Here is a 17,344-nt window from a genome sequence, read left to right on the forward strand (position 1 = left end):
AACTTCCGTAAAGTTTTCTCCTATTACAAAAAAGATTTTCCCCATCTTATTTTCAACATTTCAACATTTCAAATATTTCTTTTGAGGCTGTTTTTGAGCTGCATACATGTTTTGTTACACACACCTTTCCATAATGTCATTCATTGCTTCTGCTTCCTGAACAACCCTGTGGGAGAAGTTCCTTTGTAACTTAATTGTAGTTATGGAATGATCAGGACACTTTTTAGTGGCATTTGCAGAGACAGCCAAATCAGTCAATATGATGAAAGCAATGTCAACATTGTTGAACTCCAAAGCCCCAGCTGTTTGATATGTGCTTTGAGACATCACATATATGTCCTAAAGAAGCAGAACTTACAGCACAATGCCGCTTTCATAATTTTTTGGGGAAAAAAGCAGCCTGGGCTGTGAATACCCATAACACTTTTAGGGGAATTATTGTGCAATAAAATATAAAATATTTACAAATATTAATTCATTGATTTAAGCATGACTCCTAGTTACTACCTGGATTTATTCATATAATTTTCTTGGCAACAATAAAGAAATGGTTAGCCACAGACTGTTTAATATTTTTTTTAATGTCCCAATTAAACCCATAGCATTCCTGGTGCTCTAATCACTTCAGTCAAAGTTAGTCAAGAGCCACCCTTCAATTGCTTTGTTACTAAATTAAACATGAGAATCTTGTATTCCCATCCATAAAACTATAACCCAAATTTTCTCATTATAAAAAAATAATAATTTATCATCAAATAGGCACAATGTGAAGCATTTTCAGTGCAGAATTCTCTTTCTCTTTTTTCTTTTGCAGATACACTGGAGCTTTATATGGGAGAATTGTTGGTTTGGTATTAGTTTCCATTTTTGGAATTCAGACTGATGAAAGTCATGCATGGATAGACCCTGGATTGTTTGCTGCAATTGGAGCAGCTTCCTTTTTCAGTGGTGTTTCAAGACTAACAATATCCCTTACAGTCATCATGGTATGTTTAAGATAACTTGTAGGAAGAGATGTTTGATCAAAAGCCTTGGATCAAAAGAGCATTTGATGAGGTGTTGCCTGACTGGGAGACTAAGAGTGTGGGAATGAGTGGCTGGAATCATTAGATTTTTGCCCTGAAGAAGGTTTTTTTCATAAGAAAGTTTGGAAGATTTTGCTATGCTGGGAAGGGATAATGAGAGACTTACTGGATTCATCCAGATGTTGCTAATTGGGTGAAGTATAACTGTTTGATGTAAAGAGAAAGTTATGCCCACAGGTCTGTAATAGTTCTTTTTTTATATCTTATGTTTATATACAATATTGACTTTCACAAATTGCCTCCCTAGGCAGTGCAATAATGGAAAACTACATTAAGTATAGTATAAAATATAAAAACATACACAAAACAATACAATGTCACTTTAGAATAAGCATATCTTTTAAGGTGAGGCTTTAATACCACTGGCATTCAGATTTTCCTAATCTGGTTGATGATGTTTAGAACTGCCCTAAATTCTGACCAAATGCTAGGATTTGAGGAATATCACATTACTTAAAGAAACTGATAATTAGTTACCAGATAAATGTTTCTATACTTTTGACCAGGCATTATATATAGAGATATTATAGGAAATTTGGGGAGAAGGCATAAGACTTAGATGACATGTGGCATTTTAGACCTGAGGGGATGGGAAACAAATTCTTGGTTATCAGATTCATCATCTTTATAGATTTAGTTCTTAAGAAAGCTGCTTCTTGGGTCTGAAGAGCCAATAGATCAACTTTTTTCAGTCCCTGATTTTGACACCAGATCTAAATTCAAACAAATAAGTCTCCAAGATGTATTCCTCTCCTTTGAAAAAATCTAAACCTAGAAGGCATTGACTTCCCAATAATAAAATGCTTTTTATATAGCAATTATGTTATCAATGTTCTTTTGAAATAGAATATAAATATTATTCATCCTGGACTACTTATATCCTACCAATGAAATAACCAAAGATCTATTTTGACTTTAAGACAATCGAAACCTTAGTCTTAATATCATTTTTCTGGAAATAAAATATCTGAAGAGCAAAACGAAACCTTTATCTGAAACATTGTTCAGAAGCTTTGTGGAATGTTATGTTCAGTGCAACTGAATTCCTACGAAAAGGTCAGAAAAAAATCAATATCCATAGAATTAGAAAAGGACAGCAGCAGCATAAAGGAACTGCTAGTATTCACTCTGGCACCCTAGCATTGCACATGTAGTCCCTCTAGATGGCGATTATAACACTTGTGAGTCTTTTTCTTTAGACTGGGAAGTAGAAGTTCAGTTCATGTCCTTCCAAAGTAAATACAGGCATCATATATTTTTGACAAGAGTAAAAGGACTTGAACAGTGCAATAACATAGCTGAAAAACTAAACTGTAAATGCACACATTTCTTTGTCTGATAGATTCCAAAATAATTTTGAAATGTTTGTTTTGGTTTTTTGCATAGTCTCTCAGAGACTATGCGAGGTGGAGAAATATGAGGTACGAATAAGCAATGCATGGATGGATGTAAAGGAAGAGGTGTGCATGTACTATGTATGAATGTGTGTGGGAATGTATCTTTTCATTCTATTTGTGGAACCCTTGGAATAAAAAATGTTGCTTGTACACTTCTTAAAGGGTCAATTGTTGATAACTCTTATGGACTTTGTTTCCTATATAAATACATAACTTTTATGTTATTGCTGTTTTGGGGTAAACATGTGCAAAGTTCAGAAAAGCCAAAGAATTAAAGCATGAGGTAAGAAACAGATATAGCTAAACCTAGTTTACATCAGTTCCATTTGTTATTTTACCTCCATATTTTCCTATTCTTAGAAACTTTCTTTCTATCTAGATTAAAAAACAGTTCATACTTTTTTAAAAAAAAACTCTTTTGAGAATCCAGCTACAATTTTCTCAATCTTTTTTCTCTTGATCCATTCATTCTCCCTTCATGTTCTGTTTTCACATTTATTCTTTCTATGCAACCAAACTATCTCAATGTAGATCTTTTGCACTGGGCACTTATTTTTATATTTAGTCCATATCAGGGGTGTGTTCTAAATTTTTTTACTACCGGTTCTGTGGGCGTGGCTTATTTTGTGGGCGTGGCTTGATGGTCATGTGACAATTCTTTAGGATTTAGCAGAGGTATTTGTCTACCAGGCTTTTAACTGCTTGCAGAGCTGTACCGATCTACCCATTTATTTTTGCAGGCACCGGTCTACTCATGTATTTTTGCAGGGACCGGTCTACTCATTTGTTTTCTTTTAACACTGATCAGCTGTAGGGCGGCCCTTTGAAGCCCCACAGCAAGAGTTTAAACAGTTTTTTTCCCTCTAGCCATCAGCTGGGACTCAGGAGGCAGCAATAAATTGGGGGTGGGACGAAATAAAAGGTAAGAATAATGCGGGGGGTGGGGGGCAGAACCGGTTCGGTGACATCATATCGTCACCGCTACCGGCTCGGCGGAACCGGGCCGAACCGGGAGGAACCCACCACTCGTCCATATTAATTTAGTACCTATTAATTCTTGCTTTGTCTCTTCTAATACACACTTATATCACCTATTTCCACAGTAATCAATGAGTTTGATGCAATGGTTAAGGTGCTGGCCTAGAAACCAGGAGATTGAATTCTAGTCTTGCCATAGGCATGAAACCCAGTGGGTAACTTTGGGCCAGTCACGCTTTCTCAGACCAACCCACCACACAGGGTTGTTGTGCAAAATAGAAGAGGGGCATTATGTATGGTCACTGCCTTGATTTACTTACAAAGTAAAAAAGAGAAAGAATCAAATAAATAAATAAGTAAATAAATAAGTAAACAAAGAAATAATAAATAACAAATAAACATTTATGTTTCTAATGATATACCCAGCCTCAACCTCCTAAATGAAGGATAGAAATCAGTAAATAGCAACTTTAAAGTATTCTGATAATAGACTTAAGATATACTATATATTTATCCATGGTTTTTTTGTTCTCTTCCCTCATCTATTGTTATTAAATTAATCCAAATTTTTCTCTATTTTCTTTCTTTTTTCTATTCAATGAAATGGGTTCCATCTCTGCATCATTTCATTGTTTGGATACCTGCTTCATTATGATATCCGCCATGGATATTTACCTAATTTTTGTTAAATAAGCTACAATTGGCTGTTTTTGCTTAGTATACTGAAGTATAACCAGACAGACTACTTCAAAGTTTTGTGCAGTGGGATAAGTCAGATAATAACTGTAGGAGCTCTGAATCAGAAGAAGTCTTCAAATTAACAAATTTTATTAAAAGACAGAAGCTTTCATAAAGTATAGTTTATTTCATCAGATGTTTGGAGTAATAACTTTTTGGTTAACCACAATGTTCTTCCTGTCAATGACTACTCCAGCTTCAACCACAACAATACACGAACAAATAATAGATACAAACTCAAGGTAAACTGTTCCAAACTCGATTGCAGAAAATATGACTTCAGTAAGAGTGGTCAATGCCTGGAATGCACTACCTGACTCTGTAGTTTCTTCCCCAAAGCCCCAAAACTTTAACCTTAAACTATCTACTGTTGACCTCACCCCATTCCTAAGAGGTCTGTAAGTGGCGTGCATAAGTGCACCAGCATGCCTACCGTCCCTATCCTAATATTCCTCTTTACTTACTCTTTCAATGTATTCAAATTATGTTTATACTTTTACCTGTTATCTTATATATGCTTGACAAATAAAACTTATGACTTATGACTTATAACTGATGTAAGATTTAATTAAAAATGAAGCAAGATGGGGGGGAGAAGGTAGTTATGCAGGTTACGTATAAGGCAAATTACAAATCCGTTATCATTTTGCGAGTATATTTTGTTAAAAATTCATTGGATTTGTTTAAACCTTAAGATAGTCTTAAATCTTTTAATATCACTCGTCTCACATGTAAGAGTACAGAGAAGAGTAATAAAGATGATTAGGGGCTGAAGGCTAAAACATATGAAGAACAGTTGCAGGAACTGGGTATTAATGAAAGTCATTAAACTGGGTTTAATTTAAAGAAGGACTAGGGGTGACATGATAGCAGTGTTCCAATATCTAAGGTGTTGCCACAAAGAAGACGGGGTCAACCTATTCTCCAAAGCATCTGAAAGCAGGATAAGAAGCAATTGATGGAAACTGATCAAGGAGAGAAGCAACCTAGAACTAAGGAGAAATTTCCTGACAGTTAAAACTATTAATCATGAACGGCTTGTCTCCAGAAGTTGCGGATGTTCCTACGCTGGAGGTTTGTAAGAAGAGATTGGACAGCTATTTGTCTGAAATGGTATAGGATTTCCTATTTAAGCAGGAAGTTGACTAGAAGACCATATGCTTCAGATGAGGAAATGGATGTTCTGGTAATTCTGAAAATTATCAGCCACTATATTCTGGAATAAATGGACATTCCTTGACCTAACAGGTCATATGAATTGACTATCTAAGGATTTAAGCATCAGTGTTCTAGAGGAGATTCACCTCTGTTTAGTATACCATGGATAATAGTGTCAAACTTGTTTGTTTGTGAGAATCAGAGGTGGGTTTCAGCAAGTTCTGACCAGTTCTGGAGAACCTGTAGCGAAAATTTTGAGTAGTTCGGAGAACTGGTAGTAAAAATTCTGACTGGCCCCACCCCCATCTATTCTCTGCCTCCCAAATCCCAGCTGATCGGGAGGAAATGGGGATTTTGCAGTAACCTTTCCCTGGAGTGGGGTGGGAATGGAGATTTTACAGTATCCTTCCCTGCCATGCCCACCAAGCCACGCCCACCAAGCAATGCCACGCGCCCACCAAGCCACATCCACAGAACCGGTAGTAAAAAAATTCTAACCACTAGTTAGAATGTATAAAAATTGCTCAGCTACATTTACAGAGACTGATGCAAGAGTGAAATCCAGCAGGTTCTGACAGGTTCTGGAGAACCGGTAGCAGAAATTTTGAGTAGTTTGGAGAACCGGCAAATACCACCTCTGGCTGGCTCCAGAGTGGGGAGGGAATGGGGATTTTGCAGTATCCTTCCCCTGCCATGCCCACCAAGCCACGTCCACAGAACCGGTAGTAAAAAAAATTGGATTTCACCACTGGACTGATGGTGTTTTATCTTTATCTACAAAATAAAAACACCTCCTTCTGTTATTAGTGCAATAACATGAAAGAAAAAAGAATATTTACTGTTTCATACACTTTCCATAAATCTGATTTTATAGGAATTGCTTTTTAAAGGGAGATTTAGCTTTTGGTTAAATCATGCGGCCCGTTCAGTTAGATCTTGTTTATTCCCATTATCTAATCCGTTACAAAGGTACCTTAAATATAATGCAGGAAGTGTAGGTTATTCCCTGCCAATGTCCTTGAAATCATCCCCTGACTCACTTTTTTCCCTTTGTGTGAAAACAAACATATGAAGGGAAAAAAAAACCTGTGATCACTCAGGGCTTTTCCAGAAGCCTTCCAGAGTAGTAATTTATAGCATAACTCAGGTCTTGCTATGGCACTAAATCACTATTGCAGACAGGTCTTATATTGCCATAGCAGTGACTTTGTGAGGCTAGTCTGGAAGATTTCCTTGGCAAGAATACAGCTTATCTTCATTATTTGTTCAGATGCATATTGAATTAAAGATGGTAAATTAAAACATCTAGTGCCTGCAGTTCTATAATGCTTACCACTTCTAAGCTTTATCATACTTTAGCTTCTGTGCCCCAAAATTCAACAAAAAGATATTTCCTTTCAATTTAATTTGATGGGATGTTTAAATCTCTGGTATATTATAACGCTAAGTAGTGTAGAGCTGTGCTTGCATGATATATAAAGCCAAAAGATTTACAAAATGTGTGCAATCCATTACCTTCCTTTATCATGCTTTAATCACAGTTTTAAGCTTACTCATTGTGAGGACAGTTGCTAGTAGACTTTTAAAATAAGTTAACTATTTCTATAGAAAGAATTTAGGAGTATGCTACACTTCTGCTCAGAAACCAGTCCCATTGGCTTTATGATGTCTTTTTAAAAGTATAATATTTTATTCTCAATCTGTCTCAGTACAACAGCAGAACTATTGCAAGAGAAAGTGAAGATTACTTGCCAACTGACACTTGATTTTCTCTTGTGCAAAGAAGGCCAATTTCCCAGCTGTTATTTTTGGCTGCAAATATATTTGGCTCTTGAGATTTACAATGTTTTTCTCCAGCTCATTTGCTCCTCATTCTATTTTATCATCTAAATCCAGTTACTGCCATCTGTACTAGTAGATTATCACCACTTTCCTGTGGGATGTAGTCCTGCAGCTGTATGGATTGCTGCTTAAATTACTACTAAAAATGTAGCAGCATTTTACTATTTCCCTTGAGCTTTGTTAGAAGTGCAGTGTGAATGGTTTATGAAACTTATTATATTCTTCTGTGAAGAAGCTAAAGAGAACTAGCAACCTATGAACTTGTGCAGAAGTAGCAAAACAAAAAGAGGACATAAACAGAAAATATAGGAATATAGGTGTGCCAGGAAGCATTTAAAAAGAATCAGACTCAATAATATAGAGACAAAGAATGAGAAGCACAAACAGACATTTGTGGGAACAGGGATATAAGCCTAGCATGCCTTATTCTTTTGGACAGCATGGACCAATATCTACCATCTCAGCTGTATCTGGTGGTAATCTTCTCTTGGTCCTATCAGTCCACATTATCATCATATCTTCTATTTTTCTCTAGTCCACATTGTCTATCATCATATCTTCTACTTCCCTCAACCTTACCAATATATGTTTCTATTCTGTCTTGTTTCATATGACCTGCTGCCTGATCTTAGCTTCAAAAGAGCAGTCGGTTTTATTTGGTACAGGACATAGACTAGCTAATTTTGCAGCCCATGTTACTGTTTCCAATCTGTAGCATAGTTAATAGCAACTATGTGTTTTTTCTTGATCTGTCTCAGTTATTTAACATTTATAGTCATATATTACCAATGGAACATCTTTGCTTTATATATTCTGATATTTCTAATCATAAAAATATTTGTCAGAGTTCCGACGGATGCCCTAATTAAATCATGAGTTGTCAATATCCTTATTCTTCATCATCTTATCTACATTGTCTTTCCTCCCTAGGATTAATCTTCCCTTTTCTTCTCCAGTATATTTTTTTATCTTTATCTATTCTTGAACCCAAGAAAACCATCTACATATTTATCTTTTTCACCATCCATATGGTGGCGGATCTTAATTTTCTTACTATTAATCCAGATGTATTTTCATATTTATTTTATAATAAACTTTTCTAAGTCTTCTATAATTTTAGGTAACTAAGTGGTGCCATCTGCTTATCTGAAATACTGTAGTTCATGCCTTACTCTCTTGTTTTCATTTCAGTTGTCACTAATTCCATTCTTATAATACATCAATTTGACAATTATGGGTACCATATGAATTCTTGTCTTATTCCTTTCCTTATTCTAAACCAATTCAAATTTTCTAATTTCACGAAGTGTAGATCTTATTGCAGTTTTTGTTGATGTTGAAGGTTCCTCAGAGGAATAAGCAGATGTTCAAGCACTTCCATTAGTTTTAATATATGTCACATTCTAACATGATCTAAACAACCTAAATCTTAGACAAAGTCTATAAAACACATGCAAGTCTATTCTTCATGATCTCATGGTCTCTCCACAATCTTGTTTTAATGTTACCTATTTGATTTCATGTCTGTTGGTTAATTTGCTACTGTCTTTTACCATGTATGGCTCTTCTTTGATCTTAAACAAAACTTTGCTTTCACAAAGAATTAGTGTGATCCTTTGGTAAATTAAACATATTCTTTTGCATCTTGCTTCTTCAGCATAGGTATATACTGTAATTGATCTTATCCAATGATTCCAGATGTCTCCATTTTCAAACTTTTACATTCCAATCACAGGTCAGTAGTACTCTGTTCTTCCTTTATTAATCACCTCTTACAATTTGCCACATTCTTGTTCTATGTTGACATGTAACTGTTAGCACTTTAAAGCTGCAGGAGAAAATGAAGTTATATAGTCACTCTAAAGGAATAGGTTCTCGAACTCCTTTTTCTCTCAAATGTTTCTCTTATTTTATAATGCTTTTAATTATGGTTTTCCATCTTCCTTTAATCTAATTTGCCTCTTTTGGGTCTCTTTCATGATTACTCCAAGTAATTCCACTGTGGCTATTTGAATATTTCTCTGATCTTAAAAATAATTCTCATTTTTCTTTTCTTGTTATTATCCTTCATTTGTTGGTATTCTTGATTGAGGTACTGTTTATTGATCTTTATTTGTAGAGCTTATTGTGCTTGTTTGTTTATTACTTCAATTAGCTTAATTTTAAAATTCTATATTGCTTATCTTTTTACTCTTCTATCTTTTTTTGGTAATCACAATAACCTATTCCAAAAGCCATTTGGATTTGCTTTGAAATTTTGATAATATTCTTGCTTCAGCTTTCATAACAGTATATCTTAGCTCTTCTCATGGTCTTTTGCACATTAGGTAAGTATACTTAATATCTTCTTTATATTCATCCTATATCCTGATTTACATTATTCCACTCGTCCTGCTCCTTTCATTATTTTTCTAAGTGTAACTTGATATATTTAACACAATTTATTGTCTGTTCTATAGTTTGTACTTGGAAGTGCTTTGTCTGATAGGATTGCATTTACTCATCTTCTGTTATCCATTATGTATTTGATTTGATTCCAGTGTTTGCATCTGCTGGTGTGCCTTTGTAGAACCTGAGTTTATTTTGCTTGAAGTAGGCTTTGGCAATAAACAAATAATCTCTTCAGAAATCCCCATAACTTTCTCCTTCCTTATTTCAATACTCAGTCCAAATGTTCCAGTGATTCCAGTTATCTCAATTTTCTAACTTTTGCTAACCAATCACTGATTAATAGTACTCCATCTTTTCTTGATTGAGCACATATTACAATTTTGTGTGTGTGTGTGTGTAAAATCGATGTTCATTGGATATCCATTAATTCTAATGGATCCTCTTATATGTTGGGTTATACCTGTGTTGGGTTATAGTTGTGTTTAAAAATAGTGATGCTATTTTTAAACACAATTGCCAATCCATTTCTCCATTCCTTTATCTATTTCTATCATCAGGTAATCATGTATCAGGTCTGTTTTCATTCATTTATATTCATTTATTTCTGAAACAACTAATTTAGAATTTCAAGTTTTATTTGATTCATACTTTTCACATTCCATTTTTGAATATCTAGGTGAAACTCTTCTTCCTTCTTTGAAACCAGATGTTCTTGTAACCTTTATTTTTCTATGCCACATCTGCTTATGAAAGTTTCACTTTCTTCCCAATAATACAGCAGTGTCTATCCACTTTGGGTGTCTTTTTATTTGGCACCCAGGCTGATTTAAACATTTCAGTTATGTTTATGTGGGCTTTTTGACAATTACACAAAAGTGGATTGTCATGGTATAATTTTGAAGTTACTACTTCTGGGTGATTAGATTCTTCTATACCTGCAGGATTTCACCTGACCTCATGCTATGGATTTCTTAGTTTCCCTCCACCTTTGAAATTAACAAGTGAGATCCTGTCAGGAGCTCTGACTGGCATTGCTTTAAGGCAGTTTCTCAACTTTCACCACTTGAAGAGGGGTGGGCTTCAACTAAAGCTGGCTGGAGAATTCTGGAAGTTGAAGTCCATCCCTCTTAAAGTGGCCAAGGTTGAAACACTGCTCTAGGATTTTGGAGGATTCTGAGTTTCTGAAGAGAGAGATTCAACAAGAGAGAGTTTAATAATAGGGAAGTCATTTCTACAGGTAAAAAATCTTGATTTATATTTTCACCTGGTACAATTTTCAACTTCCATAGATATTGCAGATGGATTCATATTATTTATGTCCAAATAGTGACAAGCAATGACAAAAACTAACTCAGAAAGTGATAAACCTTTCTCTGGCATTGTTACTGTGGTAAAGTACAGAAGAGTTTATTCTTTTACTAAGCATGAATATATATAGAATAAAACCTAGGATTGACAGAAGCAGGATATCAATACTCGTGTCTGTATAACAGTAGTACATCTGGTGTCATAAATATCTGCAGTCTATGGCAAGATCGCATAGCAGTGATAAAAGTTTGATACTCAGGAGTAAACTGTCACAGTTTGATGTCATGGCTGGATCACAACCCTGTTGGCATTTCCTCCTGGGAAAGAAAAAAGAAAAAGCTTCCATCTGCTGCAAAAAAAGCAAAGCAAAACATCTGTTGGTGACATTAAGTGCTTTTCTGGCTGTGTTCAGCACAAACCAGCACAACTTTAAAATGGAACTGTTCAGTTTTTGTGAACAAGAAAACAAAAAAGATATAATTTCATAGGAAAGCATATCTACCTAAAACAGTTTAGTAATTTTATGTAACATTTTTCCAGAATCATGGGTTTACTGATTAGACTTACCCCTTCCAATGTTAAGGAAACATATACTAAAATCAAACATGTGTTTTATTCATTTTTAATTAAATTATTACCTCAACTAAAGCTATAATTATACCCAACAGTCATAATATGGTAACCACATTTGAAGTTTAGGGGAAAAAAAGAAGGTACTTAAAAAATTCAATATGGTGCAGAGAAAAATGTTTGCTCTTCTTCCTAGAACACATTTTGTTTGTCAGAATCCAAAGTAATAGATCCCCAATAGAATAAATGGGGATGAAGCAGTGCTCACCATTATGGGAGCAATCTTCTAAGCCCCAAAGGAAAAAAAAACATATTAAATTATTGAGTGAGGGATATCCAGAGGAATATTTATTTATTTATTTATTTATTTATTTATTTGTTTGTTTGTTTGTTTGTTTATTTGTTTGTTTGTTTATTATTTTCTCTTAACTGACAATATATTCCAAATAATGAAAAATCAACTGGCATAGAAATGCATCACAACAATTGGGGAAATGCGACATAAATAAATGGATTTGGAACAGCTTTTCAGATCAACTCTTTCTTTGATAAATCAGGGTTTGTTCAATCAATTTAGCTTTTATATATTATGTTTTGGTAAATAAAATCTCTCTTTGTTCAGGCAAGAATAAAATCTCTGTAGCAATCTCAGTCACACTCAAGCCCCTAAATGCTGTCTGCATGCTTGTTGGCCACTTCCTCTTGCCTCATTTCTGCTTATCAGAGGGCAGGAAGGGCAAGATACCTTTCCCAGCTACTATAGGAGGGAGGCACTGCCCCCCCCACACACACTTCCTCTTGCACCACTAATGTGCTTCCAAAAGTTGCTTTAACTAGTTTCTTCAAACTTTGCTGAGTTTGGGATTCCTGTCCAGAAAGAATGTTTGTACTTTTAAAAAAGATGGTATGCTTGCAGGGGAAAAGAAAAAGAAGAAGCACTAGGACGTAATTTTAAAACAATGAGAATCCCAATTAAGCATTTGGTATAGGCACTTGAAACCTGAGACTAAGATTGGGAAGATGCATATAGAATTGGAATTATGATAGGCCCTGAGAGAAGGGATAATTAGATTATTCTATTGGCCCTGTAGACTTGGTTGAAATCCCCCCAGAAATTGTTATTTAGTGCAAAGAAATTAACCTTTCATTTCCAAAAGGAACTTGACTGATTAAGATTGCAGTACAGGAAGAAAAGCATAAATCCCCTTCCCTGTGCAATAAAATTCCTGATCAAGTTGTCCCATCCTTATTTTTTAAAAATCCACATGACTATGTCAAATAGGACTTAACATCATGTACAATCAGCCTTTGTCTATTGAACGTGCATAGAAATGCATATTCAAGAAGTAAGACTGTAGAGAAGGTCAGAAAATACTATGCAGGGATTCTCTGTCTTTTCAATTGTAGGTTGGTTTTTTTTTTAACATTCATTCACTACTAAGTCTGATTTTTTTTTTTGGAATACATATTAAATATATTTTGAATCATTAGTTTATCAGGAAGCTTGAGAAGGCACAACTCCTGATTATGTATACGTTTTTAAGTACATTTAGTTGAACGCACTATTTTCTGATTTTTCCTCTGGATGACTAAAATCCATAGTAGAATATTATATTGGAGGAAGGGTTTCCTAGAGAATTGTTCTGAGATTCTGGGTAGGTGTCAAGGAGTGGGGGGAAAAGGTTAAACCAATGTCAGACCATCATACTAGCTCTATATTTTCTATTTAATAGGGTTGCTGTGAATCAAGATATAATCCCAGAATTGTAACAGTTGCATGTTGTTGCAGAATCTGGTTCTGAGTTGCAGGAGGGAGGGCATCCCAAACAGCTAAGAGGCATATCAGTCCTTGGCATTTAGAAAGAGGCCTAGGAAAGATCCTCCCTAAATCTTCACAGTATATGTGTGATAATTATGTGAAGTGTGCTTTAGTTTGGCAAGATTCCTGTCTATGGGTTAACAGTAATAAACTTCTCTGAGCAATTATTCATCATGTTGTTCTTGGTTCCTTGAGCCTAATACATTGATATGCACCTAATATCATAAAGGTGCATGATTATTTTATTGAATAGCATCTAAAGCTATTAATAGAAATGTTAGATTTTCACCTAAATATGGTGTTAAGCGACAAAGTCATGCATGTCACAAGGCAAAACTGATGGGAGCATCAGAGTAGGATCTCTCATTGTTTATTTTTCTTTTGATGAACAATTAAAGGCAGCAATGGCTCTTCCTGATTTGGATTAGGATGGCAATTAAGATGGCAAGGGGACGATTGACTTCATTTTTCACTTTGTTCCAATTTCAGGGAAATTTAAATAATCTGAAGCTGCTCTTTGTTTTATAGAAGAATGTTACACAAGAGAAATAATTATATGTTTTTCTGCCCATGAATAAAACTGCAGTTTATGAGATAATGATGCCTTCTATCTTCTACTTACTATTAAGATGTTGAAACTTAGATGATATTGCTCACAGCTCTTTCCTAATGAAGTCTATATTAGTTTAAGAGCTCCTACTTGATAGCAGCTGTTATTATCTCTGATAGTTGGTGATGCTACTGCCAGTGAATTGATTCATGTGCATTGAAATAATAAAGAGGGGAACCAGCTTTGTAGCTGTAATTGACTAATCTTAACACAAAACTTGAAAAGTATCTATCACTTTTACAGGTAGAAACAAATAATTGGAGACGCTATCTATAGTGGTTGCTGGAGTTGAACTTTTAAGTGATATCTTCCTACTTTGCCAGCCATGCTCAGTGTAGAGTCCATGCTTTTCAAGTGAAAGGTCAAAGGTACAATTTGCGGGCTTCTCTATAGAATTAAATAAAACAATACTTTGTCAGGCAGAAAATCATTAGAAAAGAAATCTGGTGTAAAAAAAATACTATGTGCCAAAGTTTATTTAATGGTAATTATTTAAAGACCGTATTGTAATTATAACTCAGTTTTAAAGGCTTGATTGATATCATTGATACATTTATTTTCTAGTAATATATTCTTTCTTTTCCCTCCACATTTAGGTAGAAATCACAAATGATGTACAATCCTTGTTACTCATCATGCTGGCTGTCATGTTAGCAAAAATGGTTGGTGACTGGTTTAACATGTCTTTGTACAGTTCTTTACTGAAATTAAAAAGCATACCATATCTAGATGTTGAACCATTTGTCTACCAGAATAAAAATGGGTGAGTGGTTTTTTCCCCCATAAATTTTAAATGAAATCTGGGAAAGTGGTGGATCAAATCATCATACAATGGGTGGTGTTCCTGTTAGGATAGGGTGGGTCAGAAATCAGTATGATAGTGGACGTTTTTCTTCTCCTGCAATGGCCCATCAATGTTCTTTGCCATAGCCTCAAAGATATAATTATCTATGCTTACATCTTGCTGAAGCTACCTAATATCTCCATGCCCATATACAGTACCTAAATGGGAAACTCCAACCCAACCAGAATGCACACAGGGCCTGCTGTTGGAAATACCTTTCACTGGGCCTTCTCTCAGCATACAATAGTACCATTCACTCAAACATACAATATTAAGAATTAGTCCTACAATATAATATTGCAAGCCATCTACCCCTACTTTTTCAAATCTAGATGGCAACAACTCTCTTTCCCACTACAGTTGGGGACAATCTGGCTGCTATTCCATCTCCCACTGAAGACATTTCTAGGTAAGCCTGTGGCAGAAGATTAGGGCCAGATGATTAAGGAAAGGGGGAAATATGCCCCCAGTCTCACTCTTGGTGCCCAATTTCAAGTGACTGTAAATTCATAGACCTTTTCTTATCTTCCATCAATCTGCTCCACCAAACAGCAAGCTGTTCAAGTTCATTTAGGTCTATTGCCTGTCCTGATTTAAGACCATTCACTCAAGTCCTATGTTCAGGTCCCCTGTAACACATTCCAATGGGTTGCAGCTGCCAGTTAGAAGGCTATAATTGAGTGGCCAAGACTTTATTGGCCTTGAATAGTATCTTGTCCTTCTATTCCCATGTTTTTTGTAATCACATATCCATAATGGCTGCAGTGTTATAATTAAAAGTGACTTAGAATGTAATGAATGATGGCACACTAACTTTTTTTTTGAGGAGGAATGGGAACATATATGTTCTTCTGTCTCTCTGCTCTTTTGTGGAATAGCTATACGTTGAACTGCTGTCTCTTTGTACTCTGAGATGAGAAAAAGGCAATGTATTCATCATGGTTTGTTTTCAGCCAAGTTTGACTGATTCCCCAGATTGAAAGTCTCAAATGTTGAGTATGCTTTCCATTAATAAACAATGAACAAGAAAGACTGTTTTTCTTATTGCATAGTGTAGTTATTCACTTTTGTGTGCAAATATTTATTTCTGATCACATGGGCTTTTATGTTTTAGATTTTGGCTGATTGAGATGAATGTAAGTAAAAAGGGTGCTCTTTGACTTCTACTTATGTTGCATTTCTAGTTATAAACTAGCAGGCTAGAATGCTCAGAGTTGCTAGGTGCCAGGAAGTGCTTTTTAATAAGGGCAAGAGTTCTTGAACACACCCCCAACTTGGCAGAGCTTCTTGCTTTTATAAAACCCTGTTCACTTCAAGAGAAAATATCTTACATCTAGCACTTTAATGCGATAAGGTCAGTTAAAGACTTGAGTAAGTCTGATGCTTAGTCTGTTCTAGTTTAACATTACTTCTGTCAAAGCTTTCACTGGAGGTTTCTGCCTGCCACATCACATAAAGCTGATGAGCTGATAAAGTTGAAGCCAAGAATTCTGAGCATGCTGTAGCCATTGCACATAGTTTTAAGTTAAAAACAGGATGGCATTATATTGAATAGTTGATTTTTATTGCATACTTGATCTTTTCAAATTTCCTTTTCCACAATGCTAATATGGACTTTGAAAATTGGAATGTATGCATATTTTTAATTGATGGAATTAGTGTATAGAAATGTAAATTATATCTGAAATAATTCCAATTTTTCTAGGGTGACATGGGTATTTTTTTTTTCCAGTGAGTTTGAGAGAAGTGTGTAGATCTAAGGTAAGAGGTTGTACATTTTGGCAATCTCATGAGATCAAAAATAAAAAATAAGACAAAAGAAATGGCTGTCATATTTTAGTTGTGATATAATAAATCCCAGAAGTTGCTTATCAAACAATCATATTGCTTACTTTTAAATTTTGGGGATTCTAATATGATGATGAATTGCCCTATGAATCTTATTGAAGAGCAGAGTACAACTCAAGTTAACAACATTTTTTTAAAAATTCCATATCTTGTTTCTTAAAGTTATTAATAGCTACATTCTCCAGATATGAGAGAACATTTTACAATACATTTTAGAAGGCAATTTAATATCACTAGCATAATGGCAATTTTCTCTACTTTTCCATCATGCAATATATGAGAAGCATATAGCAGTACACATGCATATGTACATATAACTGAAATGAATGATAAAAGAAACTGAACGAAGTTGAGCATTACTATTTCATATTATACTTTAGGTTGGTTATGATACAACTTATTTAACTAATTAATTCATTAATTAATTTCCACAGCCCACTTGCTGAACCCTGACTATCTTTGGTTGGGATCTGCCTATCTATACCATCCTTCACATAATACATTAAGCCCTATATCCTTTTTTCTTCTGCCCATGGGTTTCATGTCTACTTTTTATCCAATCCACTAAAGGAAGGACCAAGAACATTTCTTCTTAGTACTTGTACAATACAAGAGCAAAAGCTCAGCAGATACTGTAGCAAAAACTGCTATTCTTTATGGGTATTTGCATTGTATTAAAACACTCCCTCCTACCGTACTGACTTTTAAGTTTCCCATTTCTGATAAGCTTCATGAAATAAAATCTCTTCCATATCC

At 35.0% G+C, this 17,344-nt stretch overlaps 1 protein-coding gene across 1 annotated transcript in view; it reads left to right on the forward strand.

The window, feature by feature from the left end:
* LOC117672410 (chloride channel protein C-like) overlaps positions 1–17,344 on the forward strand; it is a 69,620-nt gene that overhangs the window by 25,673 nt on the left and 26,603 nt on the right. The window contains exons 12-13 of the mRNA XM_034429043.2: positions 815–986; positions 14,493–14,659. Coding sequence (XP_034284934.2) covers positions 815–986; positions 14,493–14,659 — 339 coding nt within the window. The remainder of the gene's footprint in view (positions 1–814; positions 987–14,492; positions 14,660–17,344) is intronic.

This window comes from Pantherophis guttatus, chromosome 3, assembly GCF_059756535.1.
Source record: "Pantherophis guttatus breed Tessera chromosome 3, ASM5975653v1, whole genome shotgun sequence".
Classification (NCBI taxonomy): Eukaryota; Metazoa; Chordata; class Lepidosauria; order Squamata; family Colubridae; genus Pantherophis; species Pantherophis guttatus.